Source organism: Canis lupus, chromosome 21, assembly GCF_048164855.1.
Source record: "Canis lupus baileyi chromosome 21, mCanLup2.hap1, whole genome shotgun sequence".
NCBI lineage: Eukaryota > Metazoa > Chordata > Mammalia > Carnivora > Canidae > Canis > Canis lupus.
The window spans coordinates 6,051,634-6,074,589 of NC_132858.1; the positions used below are offsets into that span (position 1 = coordinate 6,051,634).

Below are 22,956 nucleotides of genomic sequence, written 5' to 3' on the forward strand. Positions count from 1 at the left end.
AAAAAAAGCCTCTGTGTTGCAAAAGAAACCGTTAAAATAGAAAGGCAACCTACAGAATTGGAATGAATATTTGTAAACCACATATCAGATAAGGGGTTAATATCCAAAATTTATGAAGAATTCATACAACTCAATAGCAAAAAGCAAACATTCTGATTTTAAAATGGGCAGAAGAATTAGACATTTTTTTCCAAAGAAGACATCCCATTAGCCAACAGATCCATGAAAGGGTCCTCAGCCTCAGTAACCAGAGAAAAGCAAATCAAAAGCACGCCTATAAAAATGGCTATCATCAAGAAGACAAGAGATAATAAGCATTGGAGAGGATATAGAGAAAAGGGGACCATTGTGCATGGTTGGTAGAATGGTAAATGGGTCCAGCCATTTTGGAGACTAGTCTAGAAATTCCTCAGAAAACTCACAATAGGGGATCCCTGGGTGGCTCAGCGGTTTGGTGCCTGCCTTTGGCCCAGGGTGTGATCCCGGAGTCCTGGGATCGAGTCCCACGTTGGGCTCCCTGCATGGAGCTTGCTTCTCCCTCTGCCTGTGTCTCTGCCTCTCTCTGTGTGTGTCTCTCATGAATAAATAAATAAAATCTTAAAAAAAAAAAAAGAAAACTCACATAGAACTACCATAGGATCTAGCAATCCCACGTCTAGATGTATATCCAAAGGAAATGAAAACAAGTTATCAAAAATATATCTGTACTCCCATGTTACTTTTTATACTCCCAGTATTATTTTTTAAAGATTTTATTTACTTTAGAGAGAGAGAGAGAGAGAGAGAGAGAGTGAGGGAGAGGGGCAGAGAGAGAGGGAGAGAGGATCCCAAGCAGAGTCCCCACTGAGCATGGAGCCTGATGCAGGGCTTGATCCCAAGACCCTGAGATCATGACCTGAGCCAAAACCCAGAGTCTGCTGCTTTACAACTGAGCCACCAGGTGCCATACTGCAGTATTATTTACAATTGCCGAGATACACAAACAACCTAAGTGTCCATCAATAGATGGATGAAGGAAATGTAGTGCACAAATCTAAATGATACACTTTTCAGTTATGAGGAAGAAGAGGAAATTCTGCCATTTGCAACAGCACGGATGGACCTCAGAGATATTGTGTTAAGGGAAATATGTGAGATGGAGAAAAACACACATGGTATGATGCGCCTTATAGGTGGAATCTAAAAACAGTGACAAAACTGATTTCAAAAACCAAAAAGGAACACTGGCTGCCAGGGATGGTTCGAGGGTACATACCAGCGACTGTAACACAGTGCAGGGATTACAGACAACCAAACTGTATGATAATAAATCTGGGAGCGACTGGGTGGCTTAGTGGTTGAGTGTCTGCCTTTGGCTCAGGTCGTGATCCTGGGGTCCTGGGATCGAGTCCCACATCGGGCTCCCCATGGGGAGCCTGCTTCTCCCTTTGCCTGTATCTCTGCCTCTCTCCCTGTGTGTCTCTCGTGAATAAATAAATACAATCTTTAAAAAAAAAAGCAATAAATCTGCTAAGAGACCTGGTCTCAATTATTCCCACCGCTAGAAGAAATGACAATTCTGTGATGTGACGGAGGTGTTAGCTGGCACCACACTGCAAATCACATTGCAATATAAATATGTCAAATCAATGTGTTGTATACCTGAAACTTACACAATGTTATATGTCAATTATATCTCGATTAAAAAAAAAAAACATCCAGTTTCCCTCCCTTGTCCCACTTTGCCCATGCTCATCCTTTTGGTTAGAGCACCCTTCCTCCTTCTCCTCCCAGGAGGTTTCCTTCCCACCCTCCCCTTTCAGAATAAGAAGCCACCCTGAGGATGGGTACAACCCCCGCCCTTGACTATTTCCCTCTTGGTTTTTCTGTGGTTTAATGGTCTCTTTCCCTATCTTACTCCACCCTGTCCCTGGCAAATGCTCACCATGTACCCCTCATGCAGCAGATTGTGCTGGTACTTAGTAGGTGCTCGGTAAGTGAGTGGATGGATAAGTGAGTGAATGGGTGACAAATATCCACCTCAGAATGGTTTCTGGGAAGGCAGGGAGCTAGGGGTGTGGAGGGCATGATGAATCTGCAGAGGCTTCAGGCTGCAACTTTCTCCAGACCACACCCAGTGCAGATGTGGGAGAGCAGAAAGGTGGAATCAAGCTGGAGGTGTCTGGAAGTAGGAGCTACAAAAGCAGCAAGAGGGAGGGTGGGCCTGAGGTGTAGGGGCAGGAAGAGACAGGACTGCAGGTATGCAGCGGGAGCTGGGAGGCTAGGGGGCCGGGAGGCTGTGGTCAAAGATTGGACACTGGGGTTCATTCCCTTGGGGGATGACCAAGTTCCAGGTGTGGTGGTGGCACAGGGTGGGAAGGGAGGAAGTCCTAGAGGTCATGGGGCGGAGGGGGGGGGGCTTTGACACCCCCAGGAGAATGGAGTTCCGTAGAATTCAGTGGGTGAGCAGATGTGGCCAGGAGGAGGGATGACACCACTTCCTTTGAGTCTCAGGCCTAGGACTGCCTGTGGGGCTGGCATGGGGGGACCCAGATAAATGCAGCCAGCATGGCCTACCAGTTTTATTTTTTGTTCTCCTTATGATATAATAGGATGTTGCTCCCAAGTCAGATGTCCCAAAACATCTCCTAGGATGCTATGGATCAAACAAAAGCATGTCACTCCTCACACTGTCCCTAAGAGGGCCACACTGGGCCCGCTCCTCATTCACCTAATGCCATTTCCCTGGCATGCAGTTGACTCTGCCATTTTTTTTTAATTTTTATTTATTTATGATAGTCACAGAGAGAGAGAGAGAGAGGCAGAGACACAGGCAGAGGGAGAAGCAGGCTCCATGCCCAATGTGGGATTCGATCCCGGGTCTCCAGGATCGCGCCCTGGGCCAAAGGCAGGCGCCAAACCGCTGCGCCACCCAGGGATCCCCCGACTCTGCCATTTTTTAAACTAAAAACCTTAGGGATGAAAGTCACCTTAGGCTGTTGGGAGGTCCCCAAGCCGAGATGTGCCAAGGACCCAGCCAGAGCCTGGCAGAGCAGATGCCCAAGAAACAGTGCTCGCTGCTCTCAGCTGAGGGATGGGCTTCCTAGGAGTGAGGATGACCCCTTGGGCTCCTAAGTCAGGGCTTGTGGAGCCCTGGAAATGCTGTGGGCCGGGGAGACAGGGCTGACTGGGCTCGAATCCCCATCTGTTACTCTTCCTGTGTGTGCCTGCCCCAGTCACTGCATGTCTCTGAGTCTGTTGTCTCTCCTGCAGGCTAGGACCATGATACCTGAGATTTCTATGAGGATTTGGGTCAAGCACCTGGTGCAGTGCTTAGCACACCACGGGTGCTTGGTCAAGGTATGCCGAGTGCGTGCTGGATGTGCCCTGGGTGCCAGCAGCCTCTAACTCTGCCCCCTGGAATGGGTCCTGCTGGTCTCTGAGGGGAGGCTGGGGCAAGGGAGGGGAGAGGAGCCAGGGTAGGCTGGCCTCTGAAGGGACCAGGGTAGCCACTCGCTCAGGAGGGCGGGAAAGGGGCAGAAAGACATCCATGCCTATTGAGCACCTACTATACCAGATGTTTCCAAATGAGCTATTTCACCACTGGGGCGGGCTGTGAGGCAAGCAGAGTCAGCTCTGTTTCATAAGGGGGAAAGCGAAGGCCCAGAGAGGAGATAGGACCTGCTCAAGGCTGCTTAGCAGGTGGGCAGAGGAGGCCGGTTTGCATCTCTGTCAGCAGGCAGGGCGGTGACATGGTGCTGGGTAGGGCTCCCCCAATACGCACCTCACCTGGCTGACCTGGGTCCTTGGCAGAGCCTGTCACCCACTAGGGCTGGCTCTAAAAGTGCCACCTGGTGGCACCCCACACAGACCTCTTCTCATTTATCTTGAGCTCTCCACCACAGGGATGTGACCTCCAGACGGCACCGAGCTCCTAGAACTCTGAGGATCAGTAGAGGCCTCCAACCCAGAAAAGAGAGAGGATATCTAGTCCTCCCCAAGGGGCAGTCCCCTGAGACTGGGGGAGTTTCACACCAGGCCAGGCTAAGGCCCCTGTGCCAGGAGGTCAGGCCTCTTTGGAGATGTCCCAAGCTGTTTCTGAATTCATGACAAGTTCCTGGGTAGCCCCACAAGGCGATCCTTGGCCAGAGAGGGTCCCTTCAGGATCCTGCAACACCTCCTCACTCGCCAGTACCTCCCCAGGTGGGTCCCGGATTTGCTGTGTAGCCTTAGACCAGTGGCTGCCCCTCTCTGGGCCTGGTTCCTGACTAAGGGCTGTCAGACTCAGCCCCAGCCCAGCCCCGCCTGGTGCTGGCTCTGCCACTGCCTTTGGCTGGCTCAGCTCCAGACAGCAGGGCAGGGCTGTCACATGCTGAGCCACGTGACAGGCAGCGGCTGGGGGCTCCATCCCACGCAGAGGACGGGGGCCTCTGCAGCCCCTTCCCCCTGTCCCAGCTGGCTGAAGCCTCCAGGGCAACCAGAGCAGGTGTGGGTCAGGAGACCTCTCCTACCCCCCAGGTAGGCAGGGGGAGCCGGGAGGGCCAGGGCGGTGAGAAGCATCTCCCAGGTGCCGGTCGGCCCAGAGGCCCCAGGCCAGGATACGGGGCAGACCCAGGACACCAAGGCAGACAGGCAGCGGCGGGCCCGGGGTGGTGGGCACCGGGCGATGGCACAAAGGATGCTCCTGCCCCCACACCTGTAACCTAATCACCTGCCTGTCTGACACGAGCAGCTGCTCGGGAACCATCCCTCTTTGTGCTGGCTCCGGCAGGTGTACCTGGGGTGGGGGCCATGGAAAGGCAGAGGACAGGGCCCCTTGGCACAGCTCAGGCACCAGAGGAGCAAGACCACAGGAACCACCACGGTGACACTTATCATGACAGCTGTCCTGGAGGGCAGAGTGTGGAGTGCTTCCCTAGGAGGTGGGAGGGGCCATCTGGGGATGGACACAGCCCCTCTGCTCCAGGGTGACAAGCTTCCGGTGTGGGTCCCAGCCCTGACATCCATGCCCCCCTGGTCAAGTCCTGTCCCCTGTCCGGGACTCTGTTTTCTTATTGTGAAATGTCAGGTTGCAGGGTGACATGTTCTGGGAGGGGGTGCTGGATGAGGGGGCATTGAGGGACGCAGACACAGGGAGGGCTAGGGAACAGAGGGGTCAGTGGGTGTGGGCCCTGAGATAATCTTTGGATCTGATCTCTTCATGTTGCATATGGAAAACCAAGGCTCCTGGGGCTGGGGGTGGAGTCGGGGTAGGGCTTTCCGCTCCTCCAGGCTACCGGACCCCACCCGACACCCTAATTCCCAGGGCCACTGCCCCAGGCCCCCCTCCTCTTCCAGCTGCCCTGAGGCCCTGGGCTGGACCCCTCAGCCAGAGCTCCGCTCCCTGAAGACCCGCTGGGTGGCCTTGGCCACCTGCTGGCCTTCTCTGGGCCCGGCTCCTCCTCCGTGGTCCAGGAGAGGTTCTGGAGGCCTTCCTGGGAGAGGTGGTGAAGTCTCCGCCTGCAGCTTCCAGCCGGCCCAGAGCCAAGGTCAGGCACGAGGCCAGGGCAGCCCCACCCAGGGGCCCGCCCAGCCTCCCCAGCTTGGGACATTTCATAAGGACTCTTATCCACAGGGCGACAGGGCGCGGAGCAGGGACGCGAGGAGAAGGGCTGCTGGCAGGGCCTCAGGTAGGCTGTCCCAGGGAGGCGGGGATGGAGCGGCCGGCAGTCAGGGCCCGGGACCTGGCGATGGGCTTGCTGGGGACCCCGGGTTGCGGGCTGCCTGGGCAGGCTTGGTCACCCGCGCCACATACACAGGCTGGCTTTGTCTGCCTGCCTGGGGAGAAAGGGGAAGGAGGGAGGAACTTCCTCGCGGGGACCTAAGAGTGGGAGAGGGAGGGTGAGGAGAGGCTCTGGGGCCAGTGGGCACCCTCATTTTGTCTGAGCTGGGCCCCCACCTTTCTCAAACCAGAGTTACAGCACATCTTCTCTGAGGCCAAGAGTCCCAGCTCTGCACCTGGCCGCCCCAGGGCAGGGACTGCACCCCCATCCCTGGTGGGGGGCGGGGGGTGGGGCTAGAGTCCATCCAGCAACACACAGTTCCTGGGCGCTGCTAGGTGTGCCCAGTGCCGGGGCAGGGGTACCCAGTGGCTCTGGGACCTCAGAGTCTTGGGAGTGGGCTCTGTGGGGTCTAGCCAAACCCCACCCTGCCTGGAGGAGGGACTGATGATCAGTGGGACTTGGTCAACGTGGGCAAAGGGGAACTGTCTGTGGGTTGAGGCTGAGGTTGGCTCAGCCCACAGGCGAAGGGTTGGTCCCCAGTTCCCCCAGCTCCCACTGTGGGGAGGGAACTGCCAGAGCTTCTGGAGAGCCCATAAAATCCAGGTTCAGGCTACATGGGGAGATCATATTGAAGACCTGGGGTATCAGGACCTGTGGGGCCATCATCAAGGCCAGCCCTGTGACCTCCACCTCTGGTAGCTGGGTCAAGGTCCCCCAGACCCTCAGAGCACCCTGTTTATCCCTGTCACCCTATCCCTGCCTCCACACGGTCTCAGGTGGATGTCCTTGACTCCCTGGTGCCCACATTGGGCCAAGGTCTCCTTGGGCTCCTACCCCAGGGTCTCCTCCCCGAAGCCCCCTTGACACAGCTGTCCTTCACAGTCTGTCTGAATAATGATCATTCAGAGCCATTGTCCCCGAGCACTCACAGGGCTCGGCCTGGCACAGAACACTGCACACCCAAATTCTCCCAACAGCGCCATGGGGCAGCTACAGGTACCCTCCTCATTTCACGGATGGGGAAGGTGAGCCACAGAGGAGCCAAGCAACCTGCCCAAGGACTCCTAGCTCACAAACAGGGCTGCCGGATTTGACCCCAAATCGCTGGACCCTGATACTACACCAATGCCCTTGGGGAGGCACCTGGGTAGCTCATGGATTGAGCATCCAACTCTGGATCTCAGGGTTGTGAGTTCAAGCCTGTGTTGGGCTCCACACCCTTTAAAAAAAAAAAAAAAAAACAGAGTGCCATTAGGAGGTGTCCAGACATGTAGGAAAGCTGAAACAGGAAGAATGACAGAGTGGGCAGAGGCTGGTGGGAAGAAAGAGAGAGCTCACCAGCAGGACTGGCTACCGTGCAGGGCTGGGATCAGGGCAGTGGATTCCCTCCTGATGGTGCTTTGGAGCCAGCAGACCTGAGTGCCAAACTTATTCACCCCCTCCCTGACTCCACGTGACCTCTCTGAGCCTCAGCTTCCCTCAGGAGCGCCGAGCTGACACCCACACTGCACCATATCGGGTTTCCACACTGTCACCTGCCATTGCACCTGCTCATTATGATGATTAGAGGGAGTTCCCAGGCCCAGGGCCTTGAGGGGACATGGCTTGTCCTCCCCTGGCCTCCAAGCCAAGGGAAACAGGCCTGTGTCTTATCATCCACTGACTTAGCAGCTCCCACCCCACCCGCCTCGCCTGGGAGCAGCAAGTCAGGAACAGATGCAGCCCAGCAGGTGGTTGAAGCTGTGCCCGCTTGGTGGGCGGGAGACCCCTGGGCCCGCCAGCCACTGGGACCTCAGCACTTAGCCCAAGGAGGCCAGAAGGGGAAGCAGAGTGAGGGGACAGAGGCTGAGAGCAGGGTACGAACAGCATGGCTTCTCACCCTTGAGGGCACCAGGTCCAGCCACACACCCCTGCCCACCTGGCCCGACACCTGCAGTTCTGACCAGGGTGTCCCTTCTCCCCAGGGGTCAGGCCAGGGGATGAAGTGGCGGGAGGCAGCCCTCTCTTCTTCTGGATTCCTCTGCCTTCTGGTTTCCAGTGTAAAGAAGTTGGGTGGTCTTGGGCCACCTCCGTGCTCTCTGTGCCGAGGTGTCCCTCTCCTTGTGGGGGAGAAGAACAGTGCCCTGGGCAGGAAGTCACAGTGGTTAAATGAGTCATGCAGGCACGAGAAATGTAGCTCAGTATCCTTATGAGCTTCCATAGTATTGCATGTACCCCGAGGGTGCAGAGTAAGAGGGTAGAGATGCGCTCCAAGACCCCAGCCCAGGCTGATCCAGGAACTCCCTCATCTGTGTGTCTTTTGTGAGGTCACAGGCTCAGGTCCCCCAGATCCTAGGCAGGAGGTAGCCTGGGCTCCTGTGCACGCCTGGGTTGTACCCAGCTTCCCATCCCCTGACGGGCACTCCTTGGTCCCTCAGTCCAGAGTGACCAACCTGAGGGGTGGCAATATTGGGTGGGTCGACCTCAGGGTTGTCAGGAGAGGCTGCTGGAATGTTCCAGCCAGACCTGTACCCCCACAGAGCTCCCCATCCCTCATGTGCCCAGAGGTGTGCCTTCCATTCTAGTTGCATGCCTCACATTTTTGTGGGTTCTGCAGACATTTCTTATGAAAAGGCAAAGAGCCCTGGAGAGGCAAGTGGAGTGTACTTTGCCCTCCACATCCATCAGCAGGGATCCAGAGGTGCCAGTGAGACACAGCAAGGAGTGGCAGCAGGTGGAGAGAAAGAAACATTTGCTAGGTACTTAGTAATCATAACCACCCTGACCTTTCTTGAGCACATATCATGTGTACAGCGGTCAACATTTTAGGTGGCATTATGTCATTTACTCACTTTCCAGACAAGGAAATTGAGGCAAAGAGATGAGTGGCCTGCCCAAGGTCACAAGGCCAGTATAAGGCCAAGGAAGGGGACAAGCCCAGATGGCTGCTCTGGAGGCAGGTAGGGCTCTTGGCTCCTGATGTTGGCACTGGCCAGGGCCCCTGCCTCCAAGAAGGAGGGTAGGGTCTGGGGGCAAGGCTGGGGCTGAGAGTGGCTCTGAGAATGTCCCCTTTCTGCTATACTGTCAGCCTCTCTGAGGGTCATGGGGCCTGCCTCATACCCTAGGCAACTGCTCAGTTTCTCCCAACCAGAGCAGGATGCCTGGGGAGCTAGCCTGCCCCCCGCCCCCCATCAGGTCCAAAGCTCCAGCCAGGCTCTCAGCAGAGTCCCCTTCAGGCAGGTCATCTTTGGGCTGGCGCAGGCTCAGTGATCAGGGCCATGGATCACTCCAGAAATCTGAGGGTCACGGGGTAGCCACTTAACAACAGCTGGCAGCCTTGGATGTGCTGATGCCCGGCCCTAGGCTCAGAACTGGACAACATGGTCTCATCTTTGAGAAACTTCATATCAGCTGGTGGGTGCTATCATTACCCGCCTAACAGATAAGGAGACTGAGGTGTTAAGACCTAACTCAGGTGGGTAGACAAAGAGGTGCCAGTAGAAGAGAGGATGAAACCCACTCCCTGGGTGAAGGAATAATCAGGGCAGGCTGCCTAGAGGAGGCATTAACCAAGCTGAGACTTGAAGGGAAGGGAGTCAGAGAGGGCAGGAGGAAAGGGTCCCCACGGGTCCTTGGCAGCAGGCCAGGAAGTGCATACGTCACCCTGTTCCTCCGATGAGCTTCAAGTAAACAGGCAGGGGCCCGGGGGAATGTGGGGGCCCCACCCGGATCTCCTGCCATGGCTGATGGCAGCATGGAGGCACCCCTGCCCCCCACTGTCCTCTGCTCCTCCAATACTGGGACTGGTGACAGGGGCATAGACAGAGGAGGCCACTGCCCAGGCCACCCAGCACCCCAAGCCACCACCAGCCAGCCTGGCTTCCCCAGGCGGTGCCCCCCAGGCAAGGGGCAGGAGGCACAGTGCGTTCTGCGTCTGGACTATCCCCCAGCGGTGGCCATGGTGGCTGTTGGTGGACTGTCCCTCCACTCATCAAACTTCCCGGTTACTCCACGCAGGCCTGGCAGGGACGAGGGCTGCCCCATCTCCAGGAGGGGCACCAGAGTGGGACGGGGGCCATGCCTTGGGGCTAATTTCTGTGCGGGAGGAAGAAGCGAGGTCCCCTGGCTGCTGGCCTACCCCTAGGGGCTGGGGTAGCTGGTCCCGAGCCCACACCCTGTCCTGCACCCACCTCAAGGCCTAGGGTCTCCTATTGCCTGGCCGAGGGGAAGGGACTATTTTGTGTTTGTGTGTGTGTGTGTGTGTGTGTGTGTGTAGGGGGGCAGCCCTGTCCCTCGGGGGCTCCACGTGAGGCCTCAGAGGAGTGTCTGTGAGCCCACACAGGTACAGTCAGGGGTGCGGGGAGAGTGCCTGGGAAGGCGAGGCGCCCCATCCATGCCACCCCCCTCCCCGCAGGATGGACCCCTTGGCGGACACCCTGCAGCGGCTGCGGGAGGCCTTCAGCGCGGGGCGGACGAGGTCCCCCGAGTTCAGGGCTGCGCAGCTCAAGGGCCTGGGCCGCTTCCTGCAGGAAAACAAGCAGCTTCTGCAGGAGGCGCTGGCGCAGGACCTGCACAAGGTGGGCGGGGGAGGGGGCTGGGGAGGGGCTGGGGGGAGGGGGACTAAATACCCGGCAAACCCCACCTCCTTCCCCATCCCAGTGAGCCCCTGTGCGCCTCTTCTGCATCTGTCCACCCACTCAATACCCCCCCCCACCCCCGGCTTACGGAGCACCTACCACGGGCCATGTTCTAGGCTCCGGGGGTCTCTGTGCCCAGGGAGCTGGCCTTCTGGAGAGAAGCACAAAACAACAATAAAGAACTAATAGGTAGCATGTTGGATGGTTTCAAGTGCCACGGAGAGACACTTCAGTGTGAAAGGGCCAAGAGAGCACCAGGAGCAGGCTGCTGCCTCGTATGTGGGAGTTAAGGACGGTTTCTCTGAGGAGATGACATTTGAGCAAAGACATGAAGGAGGGAGAATGTTGGAGGAAATGGCAGCGGGCACAGCACGTGCAAAGGCCCTAAGGCCGGAGGCCTCGGTGCTTGAGGAGCAGCAGAGGCCAGCACACCCTGAGGGGAGGGGAGACGCAGAGGTGTACAGAAGATGAGATCCAGGGAGGCGGATCACTCCACGTAGCACCTCATAGGCCATGGATGAGTTCAGCTTCCCTCAGAAAGGCGGGCATCATGGCATCTCTTCAAACCCGGCAGGCCCGAGGGCTGCCATTCCAGCAGCAGCCATGGCAGGAACCCAAGAAATGCACTTGCTTCCGGGTAGCCTCCCACCTCCTGGGCAAACAGAGCCCAACTGCTTGGCTTCTCCTGCCCCAGGACAGCTGTCCAGGGGGTTCTTCTCTGGACAAAATGTTCTCTGCACTTGCCACCAAGGCCACAGTGTCCAGACCCACCCCCTGTGCTCCACCAGCCTCTCAACACCTATAACCCCTCAGGCCCCAGCCTGTGGCTCTTTGCCAACTGGTAAGGTCCCACCCTTCCAGGGGCCTGCTGGCTCCACCCAAATCATGATAGAGACCCCGGCACCAGCAGAGCCAGGGGGCCCTCGGTAACTTCCTGGGGACCCTTCTGACTCAAGGCACCCAGCCAAGTGTCCGCCCTGTCCCCAGAGCAGTCATGGACTTTGAGACTAGTGCCTCATGGCATCCAGAGTCATGGATCAGGGCACCCTCATTCCTTGAGGACAGCAAAGTATGGCCACAGGACTTCTTTTGAGGGTGTGGCTTTCTGGTGATGCCTTCTCCATTTCTCGGTGTCCCCAAACCTACTATTAACCATGATGCCCCGGGACTGAAGCCAGGTGAGACCCAGGCTCCCTTGTCAATCATTTCTGGAATCATCTGTTCTCCTATTTATGAAACCAGAATGCTAGATCTTACTTCACTTGGCTCTCCCTTGCCTGAGGGGCCCAGCTTTGCCTCCTGTGGGGAGTGTCCCATTCCCTGGGCCTGGTCCAGGATGGAGGGGGGGCTCCCAACCTCCCATCTCCAATGAGCGTCTTCCACCACCTACCTGCTGGCCTGGCCTGGCCACCTCTGTGAGACCTGACCTGTCCATCTGGTTCCTTTTCTCCCTTGGGCTCAGATTTTACCTCCTGCCTCATTCTAATTTTACCTCTGTGCCTCAAGGCTCTCCAGCACAGAAAATCCAATCCTGTCCCCGTCCTTCTAAGCAGGCAGCATCTGCCCTGATTTGCCCCAACTAATTGTTGCATTTAACCCCCAACAGCCCTTCCAAATGAGGACGATCACCCCCAGTCACCCCCAGAGGAGGCATGTTCTTGCCTAAGGGTGCACGGCCCTGGGTCAAAACAACCTACACTCCCAAAGTCATGAATTTGAGTTGGGTCTAGACTGTTCATAAACTAGCCCAAACCTCACTCACTCAGGTCAAGGGCAACCTGGCTGGGCAGAAACATGAGCTGCGGACACAGGCTGAGCGGAAGGCCTGCCCGAATCAGGCGTGGCATCTAGAAGTGCGGGGGCATGTGCTCCTTCCCCCAAGGTCCCAGCTCCCTCCTCCTCAAGGCTCAGCTCTGGCCTTGGCCTTACTACTGAGCCTTGCTGAGTGACCCTGGCCAGGATTCAGTTCACCCACTGGCCCCCTGCCCTCATTTCTAGCAGGGGAGAGCTTGCATTCCAACGGCTGAGTCCCAGGAGTCAGGACAGCTGGCTCTGGTGTCCCTGGCCACGGGCTCGGGCTGCCCCCAGCCCTCAGGCGGGGTCTCTTCTCCCAGGTGGGAGCGAGGCAGACATGCCCACAGGCAGAGATCAGGACAATTTCCCTGTTGATTTTTGCCTCTCTCCCACCCCTGCCCCACCGCCTGGGCTGTAGGAACTGTCCACAATTACCCAGAGGCGTCGGCCCCAGTGTCCCTTGCAGACTGACATCCACACAGCAGGCCACTGCGGGCCACAGAGGCGGTCCTGTTAAAGTTAAGTTGGATCCTGCCCCTGCTCTGCTCGACAGTCTTCACCCCTGCTGCCCGGTGCCATTGCCTCACCCCTTCTCCTCACTAACCAGGGACAGAGTGAGCCCGCACCCCCCTCAGAGCCTTTGTACACACTATGCTCTCTGCCTGAGAAGTTCTGCCTTCAGGTATCCATGGGCTCCCTCCCTCCTTGTCCCCCATGCTCAGATGTCAGCTCATCTCAGAGGCCAGCCCTGACATGCTTGCACACACAGGCACACACACTCATGCACTTACTCGCACACGCGCGTGTATAGTCCCTCATCCCACGTGCACACACACGCATGCGTGCACACTCCAGCAGTCTCTGTCCCCCTTACCCTGTTTCACTTCTGTGGCTCCCGTCACATCCGTGTTCTTGTTGTCATGCGGGCTGTCCCCCTACGACATGAGCTGACATGAGCTCTCCGGGGCGGCCTCTCCACGGCTGCATTCCTGGCCTGGAAAGGGCACCTGAGCCCCCGAAGCACTCACCGAACACGGAGGGAAGGAAGGAGCAAATAAGAGGCCACCTGCTGACCGGGCCCCCCAGCCCAAACCCTGGTCCGTGTCTCCCCTGCAGTCAACCTTTGAGTCTGAGGTGTCTGAGATCCACATCAGCCAGAGCGAGATTGACCTGGCCCTCAGGAATCTGAGGAGCTGGATGAAGGATGAGAAAGTGCCCAAGAATCTGGTGAGCTGGCCCCCGGGTCGGGGCGGAGGGGGGGTGAGGGCACACAGGCAGCCCTGCCAGGCGGAGGGTGGCGCCAAGGGGCTGGGAGTCCCCACGCCCCACCACTCACCACCCTGCTGGCCCCGGGGCCCAGGCCACGCAGCTGGACTCGGCCTTCATCCGGAAGGAGCCCTTCGGCCTGGTGCTCATCATCGCGCCCTGGAACTACCCTGTGAACCTGACGCTGGTGCCGCTGGTGGGCGCCCTGGCCGCAGGTGAGAGCAGACTTTCTACCTTCCCGCTGCCCGCGGTCCCGGCCCTCAGGCCTCACGGTGGCCCTCAGAGCCAGGGAGCAGGGAGCTGGCAACAAGTGGCTAAGAAAACCTGGCTGCCGCCCGGCCTACCATCCCTGGGCTGTGGAGCCTTGGGCCGGTCAGTGACCTCTCTGAGGCAGATTCTTCACTTGAAAGCAGAGTGAGGCTGGCACCTGCCCTGCAGGTGCAAGGACTGAATGGAGACGGGAGGGCGCCCCTCTCCCAGCGCTCCCCCTGCCCTGCCCTGCAGGGAACTGTGTGGTGCTGAAGCCTTCAGAGTTCAGTAGGAGCACGGAGAAGGTCCTGGCGGAGGTCCTGCCCCGGTATCTGGACCAGGTGAGCAGGGCATGGGGTGGACCCAGCAGCTACACTCAGGCTGAGCAGGGCCAGGCAGGCCCCCCTGGCAAGACCCGGGTTCCAACCTCAGTCCTGCCTCCTCTGGGCTGTGGGGCCATGGCCAGGCCACTGTCCCCTCAGCCTCTTTCCCTCTGAATGAAACAGAGGGGTGGTGATCACTGCTGTGGATCGAGGAGCATGTTCCCGGGGACTCCCATCTGTCTTCTGGTCAGCCCTGATCACCCCACCCTGGCCCCCAGCCCCCCAACCCAAGCCAGGCTTGAACCTCACAACTTTCAGGCTGGAACTGCCAGGGACACTGGGAAGCTCCCCACTCCCACCCTGCTCCCATCTGGCCCATTGAGAGCCCTGGAAACTGTGGGTCAGGCCAGGCAGAGGGGTGGGGCAGTCCCATGCAGGCAGGCAGCCCCCTGGGTTCCTCAGGCCCCGGGTCCCAGAGGGAGCTGTCTGCCACCCCACCTTGCAGAGCTGCTTTGCCGTGGTGCTGGGAGGGCCCCAGGAGACCGGGCAGCTGCTGGAGCATAAGTTCGACTACATCTTCTTCACGGGTAAGGCTGGGGTTCCCGCTGTGGGCGGGGGCTGAGGGGCCTGGAATGGGGCCTGGTTGAGCCCAGCCACACCCTCTCAGGGTCTTGTCCCCAGTCCTGAGAGAGGCCACAGGGACCAAGGCATACAGACAGCCAGGAAGGAGGCAGACCGGGCTGGGCACTGGGACTGGGTGGTGCCCTCCGATTCCAGGCAAGCTTGCTCCGAACTCCTCCAGCAGCTGGGGACCAACTCTGACCACTCAGGCCCCTCAGGAGGACTGGGTCCTACCCCTGCCACAGGCCCCTTCACTGGTCACAACCTTACAGATGACAGCATTTGCTCCTGCTGAGCAACCAATGTGCCAGGTGCCCCCCAGGACCTTATACACCACCCAGTGGCCTCAGGACCTTTATACATGACCCTGCTGACAGGGCTGGACAGATGAGGGATTGGAGGCCAAGGCGGCAAAGTGGTGTGGTGCCCAGCCTAGGTCACCCCAGGGACCAGGATTGGGGAAGCCTGGATTTTCCTTCCAGGCCTTCCATTAGAATTGTTCTCAGAGGTCCTTGGCCCCTGGTATGTACTCATGAGGCCCAGACACCACCTGGCTTCAAGTGACCAGGAGGGCATTTCTATAAGGGCGAAAGAGCCAAGGGGGCAGGTAGCTGTGTTACCTGGCTAATGTTCCAGAGGAGAGGGAAGCAGACATGGCAGGCAACAGCATCTGAGCCTTCCTGTTCACTTGCCTCGTTACCTTGTCCACATCAGAGCAGGGCAGGTGCGCTCTCTGCCTCCCTCCCCCAGACCCAGCTGCAAGCCCAGGACAGGGCCTACAGGCCCCCACGGTGGCCGACAGGGAACTGGCTATAGAAGTAGGGGCTGGAGTCCTCAGCTGGTCCCACAAATTCCTAGAGGGTGGAGGAGACGCTGCAAGGGGCAGCCCACCTTCCACCATCCCACCCAGCATCTCGGTGGGCTTTGGGCCTTGGCGCCCCATGACTGGCGTTGGGAACCTGAGCAGGCTGCCAGAGGCCGCCAGACTGACCAGCACCTTCTCTGACACAGTCTCCTGATTTCTCCAGGCCTTTCCTTATCTGGTGACAGTCAGGTCTGTCTGGAGGACATGTGACCTCGTGGAAGCCTTTGTTACAGCACACAGCCTGGGGAAGTGCCCATTCACTCATTCCCCGTGTTCTGAACCCCGTCCAGACCCTGTCCACCACCTTGTCCTTGAGATAAAGCAAGGCCTAAGGAGACAAAGCCTCCCACCCCGGAGGAGCTCACAAGAAAATGAGGGGACAGGGACAGAGAGAGAAGAATAGCACAGAAAAGATGGGGGGAGGCACGGCAGGATTCAACAGACAAGGGGGGCTTCTCTGGAAGGCCTCATAGACCAGGAGATGTTGCTGGAAGACAGGAGGACATGAGGGAGCAGAGGACAGAAGATGGGATGTGGGTGGGCCTGCAGTGGGGGAGGAGGCGACAGCAGGGTTATCAGGCTCCTGGACGGAGGTGCCAGAAAGGCCAGAGCCTTCCCAGCAGAAATGGCAGCACGGTGCCCTGGGCCAGCCATGGAAGGAACATCTTGGGGGTACAGGGGGCTTCGGGTCAGGGAAGGGGACGTGGAGGGACTGTGAGGCCCTGTAGATCAGCCCAGAGGAGACGAGCAGGTGGCCACTTCAGCCAAGGGTCAAGACCAGAGCAGAGGGTGGATGGTAAGGGCGGCAGGGTCGCCAGGTTAGCTCAGAGAGACAGACCCAGACGGCAGCCCCGGGAGCTGGCCTCTGGCCTTGGACCAGAGCAGTCACTGCCAGTTCTGGAGGAGGCTGGAAAGGTGGGGAGGGGTGCAGAGGGGCATGACAGCAAGAGTCACTGCAGGGTGAGCCTGGGATCAGAGACAGGACAAGGGGCTCCTGGATTTCTAACGAGGCAGGTCGGGAGAGGCAGCCAGTGGACAGGCCTGTTGCGGGGTGCAGAGCCCTGCATCAACCTCGGCTTTTGGGGCTGGTCTGGCCGAGATCAAGCAAGGTCCTGGGGCGGAGACTGGCGCCCTCCGACTCCAGCACCTCTGGGGGAGGACAGGCCAGGGAGTGACCCCTCCACCCAGGTCCCAGGTCCCAGCCCCCAGGCTGAGGCCATCCCACCCGGTGGGGTAACCCAGGGCCACCCTGACTTCTCTCGGCGACCAGGGAGCCCCCGGGTGGGCAGGATCGTCATGACCGCCGCCGCCAAGCACCTGACGCCCGTCACGCTGGAGCTGGGGGGCAAGAACCCCTGCTACGTGGACGACGACTGCGACCCCCAGACCGTGGCCAACCGCGTGGCCTGGTTCCGCTACTTCAACTGCGGCCAGACGTGCGTGGCGCCCGACTACGTCCTGTGCAGCCCCCACACGCGGGAGCGGCTGCTGCCCGCCCTGCAGAGCGCCATCACCCGCTTCTACGGCGAGGACCCGCGGCGCTCCCCGAGCCTGGGCCGCGTGGTCAGCGACAAGCACTTCCGGCGGCTGCGGGGCCTGCTGGGCTGCGGCCGCGTGGCCATCGGCGGCCAGAGCGACGAGGACGAGCGCTACATCGGTGAGGGGCCCCCGCCCCGCCCGGCCCAGGACCCCAGAGCCCGCGCCGCCTCCCCGGGAGGCCCCGAGCCCCGAGCCCCGGCCCGCCCGAACCCTGTTCCCCTGCGCCCGCAGCCCCCACGGTGCTGGTGGACGTGCAGGAGACGGAGCCGGTGATGCAGGAGGAGATCTTCGGCCCCATCCTGCCCATCGTGAACGTGGGGAGCCTGGACGAGGCCATCGACTTCATCAACCGCCGGGAGAAGCCCCTGGCCCTGTACGCCTTCTCCAGGAGCAGCCAGGTGGGGGCGGGCAGGGCTGGGTGGGGGCGGAGGCCTGCAGGAGACCGTGGAACCGTGATCTAAGCCACAGTCTCTTGGGCCCGTAGTGGGCAGCTCCTCGGGTCTACTCAGGGGTCAGTGTCCCTGCTCCATCAGCCCCCACTTCGGTCTTCCTCGTCATCTCGGCTGGTGGCCAAGCGTCCCCTTCCAGAGCCTGCTCATAGAAGGCACCCACAGTATGGAGCAGAAAGACCAGGGGAGGGTGAATGACCAGAACACACGGGAGGGACGATGCTCAGCCGCTGGGGCAGCCTGGAGCCTCAAGGGCACCAGGCAGGCGTCCTCAGCTCAGGGCACACCTTCTTCTCTCACCCACATCTCATGGATCCCTTGCAGATTGGGCAGTGGTTTTTATTATTATTATTATTCGTTTATTTGACAGAGAGAGAGAGCAAGTAGGCAGAGCAGCAGGCAGAGGGACAGGGAGAAGCACACGCCTCGCTGAGCAGGGAGCCTGATGTGGGGCTTGATCCTGACTCCAGGGTCATGACCTAGGCCAAAGGCAGACACTTAACCAACTGAGCCACCCGGGTGCCTCTGGGCAGTGTGTTTTTAATAAACTTTTTATTTTGGAATCATTTTAGCTTTACAGAAGACAAAAGAATAGTCTAGAGAGTCCCAATATGTCCTGCCACCAATTTCCCCCATTTAAGGGCCCTTATGTTCGTCCAAACTGAGAAACTGAGATTGGTCCATTATTGTTAACTATGCTCCAGATTTGACTTGGGTTTCGTGTTTTTCTTTCAGCCCCACGAGCCCAGTTGGGGCCCCACATTGCATTTAGTTGTCATGGCTCCTCTGGCCTCTGACCACGTCTCAGCTTGAGAGGTGCTGACTAGGTCCCTTGCGGAGTGTCCCCAATCTCAGTGGTCTGCGAGGCGAGGGCTAGTCTCTGACATCTTATCAGGGATACAGAGATCCACCCGTCACTAGTGAGGCAAACCTTCATCACCCGGCCAAGGTCCTATCTGCCGGGGGTCTCCACCAAGAGGCCCTCTCCTTCTTTGGGAGCAAGTCACTAAGTCCTGCTCCCCTTCTGTGGGATTGAACTCCACCTGCTAAGGGGAGAACACCTACTTACGTCATCTGGAATCTGTAAGAAAGATCTGGCTCTTGAACACTTCTATCAGCACGCACTCACCTGCATCTGCTTTATTCTCTGGGTTACAGCGCAACAACCACCTTGTTTGCGTCCTTGCTTAAGCCGTCCCTCCCTGGGCACTGGGAGCTGCCATGTCTTTCAGCGCCCACCCCCCATCCTTTTATTTTCCGACCACTTCCTTCCATTCTGCTCATCCTGTTTCCCTTACCCAGCCCTGGAGTCAGCCATGCTTCCAAAAAGCCTAGTTTCATCTAGATAATAGTAACTTTATTTTTTTAAAGACTTTATTTATTCATGAGAGACACACTGAAAGAGAGAGAGAGGCAGAGACACAGGCAGAGGGAGAAGCAGGCTCCATGCAGGGACCCTGATGCGGGACTCGGGCCCGGGACCCCAGGATCACGCCCAGCGCTGAAGGCAGGCGCCAAACTGCTGAGCCACCCAGGGATCCCGACAATACTAACTTTAGAAAATTTGCAACCTGGGTGTTTTGGAAGGGGGGTCATATGGAAACGTGACTGCCAAGCTTTTCTGAATGCCCAGGACTGACTGGCCTGGGGGGACAGCCACACCTACAACACATGGCTGCCCCCGAGAAGCACTGTGACACTCCTGTTCCATCTTCTGTCGCTGATACTGCGGCCTCCACGAGATTTCTGAGCTCCTGATGGGGAGCTCCCGCCACCCACCATATACATAAGCCGTTAGCTCCGGATCACATGTTGTAACTAAATATTGCCAAGTTTTCGGGAAACGACTGTACAGTGTTTACTAATCTTTTTTCCCCCCTCTCATCCTTCAAATAAACCTATAGGTTAAAGAGAAAAGGACTTTAAGTCAAGCAAGGGCCATGTCTCTAAAATACAAACCTGGCTGCATGGCCCCACCTAAATGTCTTCCCTGGGCTGCACACCACACAGGCCGGCCCTGCACCTGCCCTTCACTCTGCCTGGGGGACTCCCTTTCCCCTGAGATGTAGCACGCACATCGCATCCCTCCCCTGGGACACTTCCCTGACGACCTGGCATTTCACCCTGAAACTCTCCACGTCCCCAGGCAACTGCTGGGCTTCCTGCCTCCCTCTTAGCCCTGAGTCTGCGTCCCCAGCATCCTGCATGGGCCATACTCAAGCAGACGCTCAGGACACACGTCCGAGTTGGGAGCTCAGTGGCAGGCTGCCACACAACCACACCCCCCACTTGTTACACCACCCCTGCAGCTCACATGGGGCCTGACTCTTCCTGGGGCCCCGGGCCGTGGCTGGCTGGCCTCTTGCTGCAGCCACGCCATGGGCCCTCATCGCTGACCGCCCCCCCCAACAGGTGGTCAAGCGAGTACTGGCCCAGACCAGCAGCGGGGGCTTCTGCGGAAACGACGGCTTCATGCACATGACCCTGGCCAGCCTGCCCTTCGGAGGAGTGGGTAGGTGCCGGCAGAGCCCTGCCTTCTCTGTTACTGGACTGATGGCACCCCAACATCTCTGTCCTGCAGAAACCTGCCAGACCTGTCCCTGTATGTACATATGCAGGTGGACCCACAGGGACACAATTTGGGGTTTTTAGCACCACCGCGGTCAGTGTCCCTGTGCTGCCACTGCTTTCTTCCTGAATAGCGTGGCTTCGAGTATGCCCACCAGCTCACATGCTCCCTTGATTCCGCAGAGGCTCTGAACTGCCCCTTTAGCCTTTCCTTGACATGTCACTCCCCACGACCCCAGGAGACAGGGACTGTTCCCTGCCCGAGGGAAGCCGGGTAAGGGGACATCCCTGGCCCCAGCAGCCCCCATTACCTCCGCAAAGTCCTGGCCGTCAAGGCCGGAAACCTCAGAGCTGGTCCCAGCGAGCCCCATGGCTGTGTGATCTGGGCTAGCCACATCCCTCTCTGATCCCGCCTCCTCCTCAGAGGAATGGGAGGGCCAGAGACTGGCGTCTGTCCACACTAGGCACCAGAGCAAATGAGCAGCAGGGCCTGGCGAGCTGTCTGGGTGGTCTGGACACTCCCTGGGGGCGGCCGATGCCACAGGAGCACATGGCCAGCTGAGAGCTGACACCAGGGCTGTGTGGGCCCCACTGCTTGGCGCCTGTCCTGGAGCCCCGACCTAGCCCACCTGCCTGCCCGGCTCCAGTCCCAGCCCCTCCTCCCCAGGGAAGTATGGCAGCCTGTCTGGGGGCAAATCTGATCCTGCTACTCATCCCAGGATTGAGCAAGGCCCTGACTCACAACTTCCTGAGGTCTGTCCCTTCCTGGTCTGGCCATGGTGTCCTGCTCCCCCCTCCTCTCCCTGCTTCTCTGCCTGCTGCCCCGGCCACCCTGGGCCCTGTCCAGTCCCTGAATGCCACAGGTCACCCACCCCCAAGGCTCTCTGAGTTGTCCCCAAGTCTGGGTCCCTCTTGTCCTCACCCACCCCATTCATCTGGTCAACTTTACGTCCCTCAGGCCTCACTCCCTCCAGGAAGCCCTCCCTCATTACCCCCAACTCCACCCATCCTGGGTCCCCTGCGGAAGCCTGGTCTGTGACTGTCTCCCTACCTAGACGCTTTGGACTCACAACACAGGACATAACTTATTGTGTCCATGGATCTGAACACCCACCCAAAGCCTGCAGGTCTAGGAGGCAGGCGCCATTGTCATCTGCTGCCACAGAGAAGATCAAGGCGAAGTCAACTGCCCGAGGTGACAGGTCTAATTCAGGGCTGGGATTGAACTCTGAGCAGTCATCCCAGAAGCCACACTCCCAACCTCTCTTGCCCCAAGACCTGGGGTCTCCTGCATCTACTGGGCTGTTGCTGGTGTCAGGCTTGGCGCCAAGCCCTCTACCCACATTGTCTCGTGCTCAGCCCATTTTACAGATGGGGAAACTGAGGTCACACTGAGGTCTGCATGTGACTGCCAGAACCCGGGTCTGTCTGACATCCTCCTGGCTGGCCATCGAGGGGCTGACTGCCATGTCCTGTGCCCCCATACAGGCGCCAGTGGGATGGGCAGCTACCACGGCAAGTTCTCCTTTGACACCTTCTCCCACCACCGTGCCTGCCTGCTGCGTCGCCCCGGGCTGGAGAAGATCTACTCCATCCGCTACCCGCCCTACTCGCCTCGCAACCTGAGGATGCTGCTGGTGGCCATGGAGGCCCGCAGCTGCAGCTGCACCCTGCTCTGAGCCCCGCTCACCACTGAGTCCGCTGCCTCTGCCACCTGCAGCGAGTGTAGATGCGGCCTGGGGTCCACACTCGGGGAGGAAAGGACCACAGCCCAGGCGGGTGCTTGCCCTCTTCCCTCCTGGGGCTTCTGTCTTTGAGCTCTCAGCCTCCTCCCTCAGCTGTCCTCCCCCCCACTAGCCTGGGTGGAGGGGATGGAGCAAGGAAAATGATGCAGTAACCTGCCCTCCTGCCCCCCCACCAGCCACCAGTGTCCTGGGAAAGGTCGGCAGACCTGGACCCCGCTGAGCCACCGCCCTCCCTGCGGAGGGTACAGAAGGGGCCCCGGCATCTGGTCCAAGTCACACCATAGACCTGCAGTAGCCTAGGCCCCGGGCAGACATCTGTGATAACAGTCAGCACCTCCAGAGATCGCTGAGGGTTCAACGTGGGGTTTTAATAAATGAGTTGTTGATCCCACGCTGCAGGCATCCTCTCTCCTTTGGGTGGGGTCCCCAGGCCTCTTGGGATCTCTGGGCGCATTCCTGTCCCCCCAGTGGCTGGCCCTGGTTGCCTTCCCCTCAGTGTCCCACACCAGACTCGCCCTCTTCCCTGTCCTGCTCATCCTACTGGGCCCCGATGTCACAGAATGGTCCCTCCTCCACTCAGCCACCGAACTAAACCCCCAGAGCCCAGCTCAACAACCCACACACACCTCCCAAGTCTCCTCTTTGAGCAAGTTCCGACGGTTCTATGAACGCCGCAAACTTGCCGATGCACGCCCTGATCACCACGCCCGGGGCCCTCGGCCACCTCCCTCTCCTCACAGGCCGGACCTCAGTGCACCCACTGATCTTCCCAAAGCTCACGGGTCCGTGCCACCGCTCAGCCCGAGCCCTCAGTGGCTCTCTGTGGCCCCCAGTCAGGACCCACAAGAGTCCTGGGGCGCTCCGCCAGGTCTCTTGCCCGCTGTGTCCCCACCCCGGGCCTGTCGTCCTTCCCAAGAGGACGTCTGCACACACGCTGCGCAGGCCTGCTCTGCCCTTGGCCTGCCCTAGGCCGCCTCGAAGTCAGCTCTAACGCTTGTTAACGCGAAGTTCCTAAGCGAGCCCGTGCCTCAGTTTCCCCATCAGTAAAGCGGGCGTGATCCTCCACACGGGGCTCCTGGGGAAAGGCTTAGCATCCAGCAAGCCCGGCTCCCGCGGAATCACCGCCGGCAGCAATTCTCAGCGCGGTTCTCACAAACACCCGGCGACACCCCGAGCTCTC

The 22,956-nt window shown here is 58.9% G+C and overlaps 1 protein-coding gene across 3 annotated transcripts; it reads left to right on the forward strand.

Annotated features, from left to right (window-relative positions):
* The first annotated feature begins 4,338 nt into the window (after positions 1-4,338).
* Positions 4,339-22,167, forward strand: ALDH3B1 (aldehyde dehydrogenase 3 family member B1). Of its 3 annotated transcripts, XM_072790170.1 has the most exons (11): positions 4,359-4,497; positions 5,594-5,648; positions 10,135-10,297; positions 13,268-13,378; positions 13,512-13,632; positions 13,922-14,007; positions 14,495-14,576; positions 16,746-17,132; positions 17,246-17,412; positions 19,876-19,975; positions 21,520-22,167. In XM_072790170.1, the coding sequence occupies exons 3-11, from the start codon at positions 10,136-10,138 to the stop codon at positions 21,708-21,710; spliced, it is 1,407 nt and encodes a 468-aa protein (XP_072646271.1). In that variant the 5' UTR covers positions 4,359-4,497; positions 5,594-5,648; position 10,135; the 3' UTR covers positions 21,711-22,167. The 3 variants fall into 3 exon arrangements, with proteins under 3 accessions (XP_072646272.1, XP_072646270.1, XP_072646271.1); XM_072790169.1 differs by lacking the exon at positions 5,594-5,648 and having other exon boundaries at positions 4,340-4,497; XM_072790171.1 differs by lacking the exons at positions 5,594-5,648; positions 19,876-19,975; positions 21,520-22,167 and adding an exon at positions 19,097-19,389 and having other exon boundaries at positions 4,339-4,497.
* Positions 22,168-22,956: the final 789 nt, after the last annotated feature.

Bases quoted from the DNA above. Each gene is read 5' to 3' on its own strand.
- ALDH3B1 (XM_072790169.1), top strand. From the start codon at position 4,349: ATGCTGAGCCACGTGACAGGCAGCGGCTGGGGGCTCCATCCCACGCAG. The intron at 4,498-10,134 runs GTAGGCAGGGGG...CCCTCCCCGCAG, and splicing joins AGACCTCTCCTACCCCCCAG to GATGGACCCCTTGGCGGACA. The intron at 19,976-21,519 runs GTAGGTGCCGGC...GCCCCCATACAG, and splicing joins CCTGCCCTTCGGAGGAGTGG to GCGCCAGTGGGATGGGCAGC.